The 3,084-nt window shown below is 50.6% G+C and overlaps 1 protein-coding gene across 1 annotated transcript; it reads right to left on the minus strand.

The window, feature by feature from the left end:
* Positions 1-1,480: 1,480 nt before the first annotated feature.
* LOC106899047 (olfactory receptor 14A16-like) lies at positions 1,481-2,437 on the minus strand. Its single transcript, XM_014960704.1, has one exon. It carries the CDS (start codon positions 2,417-2,419, stop codon positions 1,481-1,483), a length of 939 nt encoding a protein of 312 aa, XP_014816190.1. The 5' UTR covers positions 2,420-2,437.
* Between the last annotated feature and the right edge of the window lie 647 nt (positions 2,438-3,084).

Below are 3,084 nucleotides of genomic sequence, written 5' to 3' on the forward strand. Positions count from 1 at the left end.
ACCAACAGTGGAGGAGGTGGCTGCCAAATCCAGCGATATGAAGAAAGTCTCACTTCCCCCCTCATTGCGTCTGTGGACAATTGCTAATGTGTTCTTCTCAGGCCCTTTGGCGGCAGAGCACACACCACAGTTTGCTTTCACTTGGAGGGGTGACCAGTGCACCTGGAATCAGCTTTCCCCGGGCTGGAAAGAGCCCTACTGTTTGCCATGATTAAGACTGCACTGGGACAGGGTGAAGCTCTGGAACATCTGCAGGACATTGATGACATCATAGTTGGGGTCAACACAGCAGAAGAAGTTTCTGAGAAAGGGAATAAAATAGTGAGAATGGCCTAAATATATATGCAATAAACTTTGATGAAACTGAACAAAGTGCAGAAGTGATGGAACCACAACTGGCCTCAGCAACTGGCACCCGGCAGCTTTCTCAAGATCAACGTGTTCAACCCACAGACCATGACCGTGAGCCGTGCCAGATACACCACCCACGAACTCCCGATGCAGCGTGAAACAATTCTGCACCACAGCCCATCTCTCCTGCCCTGAAAGACTGTTCTGACCGATGGAGCCCAAAGTCATGGACCAAATGAACTCAATGGATTTTTCAGAGGGAGGGCCCAGAGACTAAGGGAGGGATAGCTCTGTGTGTGTATATGTCTCTCTCACAGACAGGAGAAATGTTAGTGATTTATTGAAAATGGTAAGACCTGAGCATGTTGTAGATGGTATAGAATAAGGGGTGGGTGCTGTCCCGGTTTCAGCTGGGATAGAGTTAATTTTCTTCCTAATGGCTGCTCAGTTTTGGATTTTGCATGAAAATAACGTTGATGACAGACTGTTGTTGATAAGTAATATTTGAAATAAGTCAAGGAGTTTTTTCAGCTTCCCATAGAAGCCAAGAGGGAGCAAAACCAGAACAAGCTGGCCAAAGGAATATTCCATACCGTAGACGTCATGCTCAGTATCTAAGTGGGGGTTCACCGGGGGTCAGGGATCCGCGACCGCAGCTCAAGACAGGCTGGACAATCGATCATTGGGTGGTGAGAGCAGTTTGTGTTGCATCAATTATTTTCTATATTCTATAATCATTATTATTTATTGTTGTTATTATTATTTTCCTCTTCCATTATGATTCGGTTAATCTGTTTTATCTCAACCTAAAAGGTTTTTTTTTCACTTTTTCTCCCTCGTCACACTATCCTACTGTGGAGCGGAGGGGTGAGGAGTGAGTGAAGGGCTGTGTTGTCGTAGCTTCCGGCAAAGGAGGAGCCATAAAAACCTGGGAGATGCTGTGTTATTGAAGAGCTGTTACCTGAAAGGCCAGATCTGACACAGTGTTGTGCAGCAGTCAGAGGATCAAGCCTCAAGACAAGTTGTATAAACCCAGAAAATTACCAATAAGTAGGATCATCAGAAGAGAAACAAGCAGACTCGTGGCCTAAGATAAACTCTGGGAAATGTGCAGAGCAGCAGAGGCAGGTTATTGTCGGTGACAGAGCATCCACTGGGCCAGTTTCCATAGGGCATCCTTGAGCTCCTGGTTCCTCATGCTGTAGATGAGGGGGTTCACTGCTGGAGGCACCATCGAGTACAGAACTGAAATCACTAGGTCTAGAAATGGGGATGAGATGGAGGGGGGCTTCAGGTGGGCAAACATGCCAGTGCTGACAAAGAGGGAGACCACAGCCAGGTGAGGGAGACACGTGGAAAAGGCTTTGTGCCGTCCCTGCTCCGAGGGGATCCTCAGCACGGCCCTGAAGATCTGCACATAGGACACCACAATGAAAACAAAACACCCAAAGACTAAAAAGGCACTGACCACAATAAGCCCAACTTCCCTGAGATAGTCTGAGTCTGAGCAGGAGAGCTTGAGGATCTGGGGGATTTCACAGAAGAACTGCTCCAGGACATTGCCCTGGCAGAGGGGCAGTGAAAATGTACTGGCCGTGTGTATCACAGCGTAGAGAAGCCCACTGCCCCAGGCTGCTGCTGCCATGTGGACACAAGCTCTGCTGCCCAGGAGGGTCCCGTAGTGCAGGGGTTTGCAGATGGCAACGTAGCGGTCATAGGACATGATTGTCAGAAGAAAAAACTCTGCTCCAAGGAAGAAGAAAAGCAGAAAGACCTGGGCAGCACATCCTGAGAAGGAGATGTGCCTTGTGTCCCAGAGGGAATTGGCCATGGCTTTGGGGACAGTGGTGGAGATGGACCCCAGGTCAAGGAGGGAGAGGTTGAGGAGGAAGAAGTACATGGGGGTGTGGAGGCGGTGGTCACAGGCGATGGTGGTGATGATGAGTGCGTTTCCCAGGAGGGCAGCCAGGTAGATGCCCAGGAAGAGGCAGAAGTGCAAGAGCTGCAGCTCCCGTGTGTCTGCGAATGCCAGGAGGAGGAATTTGGTGATGGAGCTGCTGTTGGACATTTGCTGCCTCTGGGAATGGGGACCTGCTCAGAGACAAAAATACCGTGAGTGAATGAGTGGAGACTTCTCCAAGCAAAGTCAATCCATGTCTCGAGGACTCTGCCCCTGCTGCACACACCCCTTTTCTTCTTCCAGGAGACCTTCTTCAGCTCCGTTCCATGAGCTCTGCTTGGTGCTGGCCAAGTGTCTCATGAGGAGCAGGGTCTCTGTGTGCCGGCTGCTGAGGAGCCAGCACTGCCCTTCAGCAGTGGGGTCATGGGACCAGTGAGGGCAGGGGCCAGTCCCAGTGGTTGACTTTGTGGGATGAAGTTGCCCCTAATGCAAAAAGGCCTGTCAGTATTTGCACTCCCTCTGCAAAGGAACTGGGGTGGCAGAAGGCAGTGTCAGAGGTTTGGGGTTGTTCACAGCTCGCCCCATCTCACCTGGAGAGTGTTCTTGGATGTCAGAAGCTCTCAGTATTTCTGCTGCACTCAGGGAGAGCAGGGAGAGTCCTGTGAGGCAAGAGGATTGCCTGGGGCTTGGGGGAGCTGATTTGTCCCTCTTTCTTGTTCCCACCTGACAAGGGCTTGCACCTTCATGAGATGGAGAGTGATCACGGTAAATGTCTCCCCCTCTCCCAAGTTCTCAGCACCCCACTTCCAGCCAAGGACACACGGGGCTCATTT

This window comes from Calidris pugnax, unplaced genomic scaffold (genome assembly GCF_001431845.1).
Source record: "Calidris pugnax isolate Ruff unplaced genomic scaffold, ASM143184v1 scaffold496, whole genome shotgun sequence".
NCBI lineage: Eukaryota > Metazoa > Chordata > Aves > Charadriiformes > Scolopacidae > Calidris > Calidris pugnax.

Excerpts from the sequence above, each read along its gene's own strand:
- LOC106899047 (XM_014960704.1), bottom strand. The coding sequence starts at position 2,419 with ATGTCCAACAGCAGCTCCATCACCAAATTCCTCCTCCTGGCATTCGCA.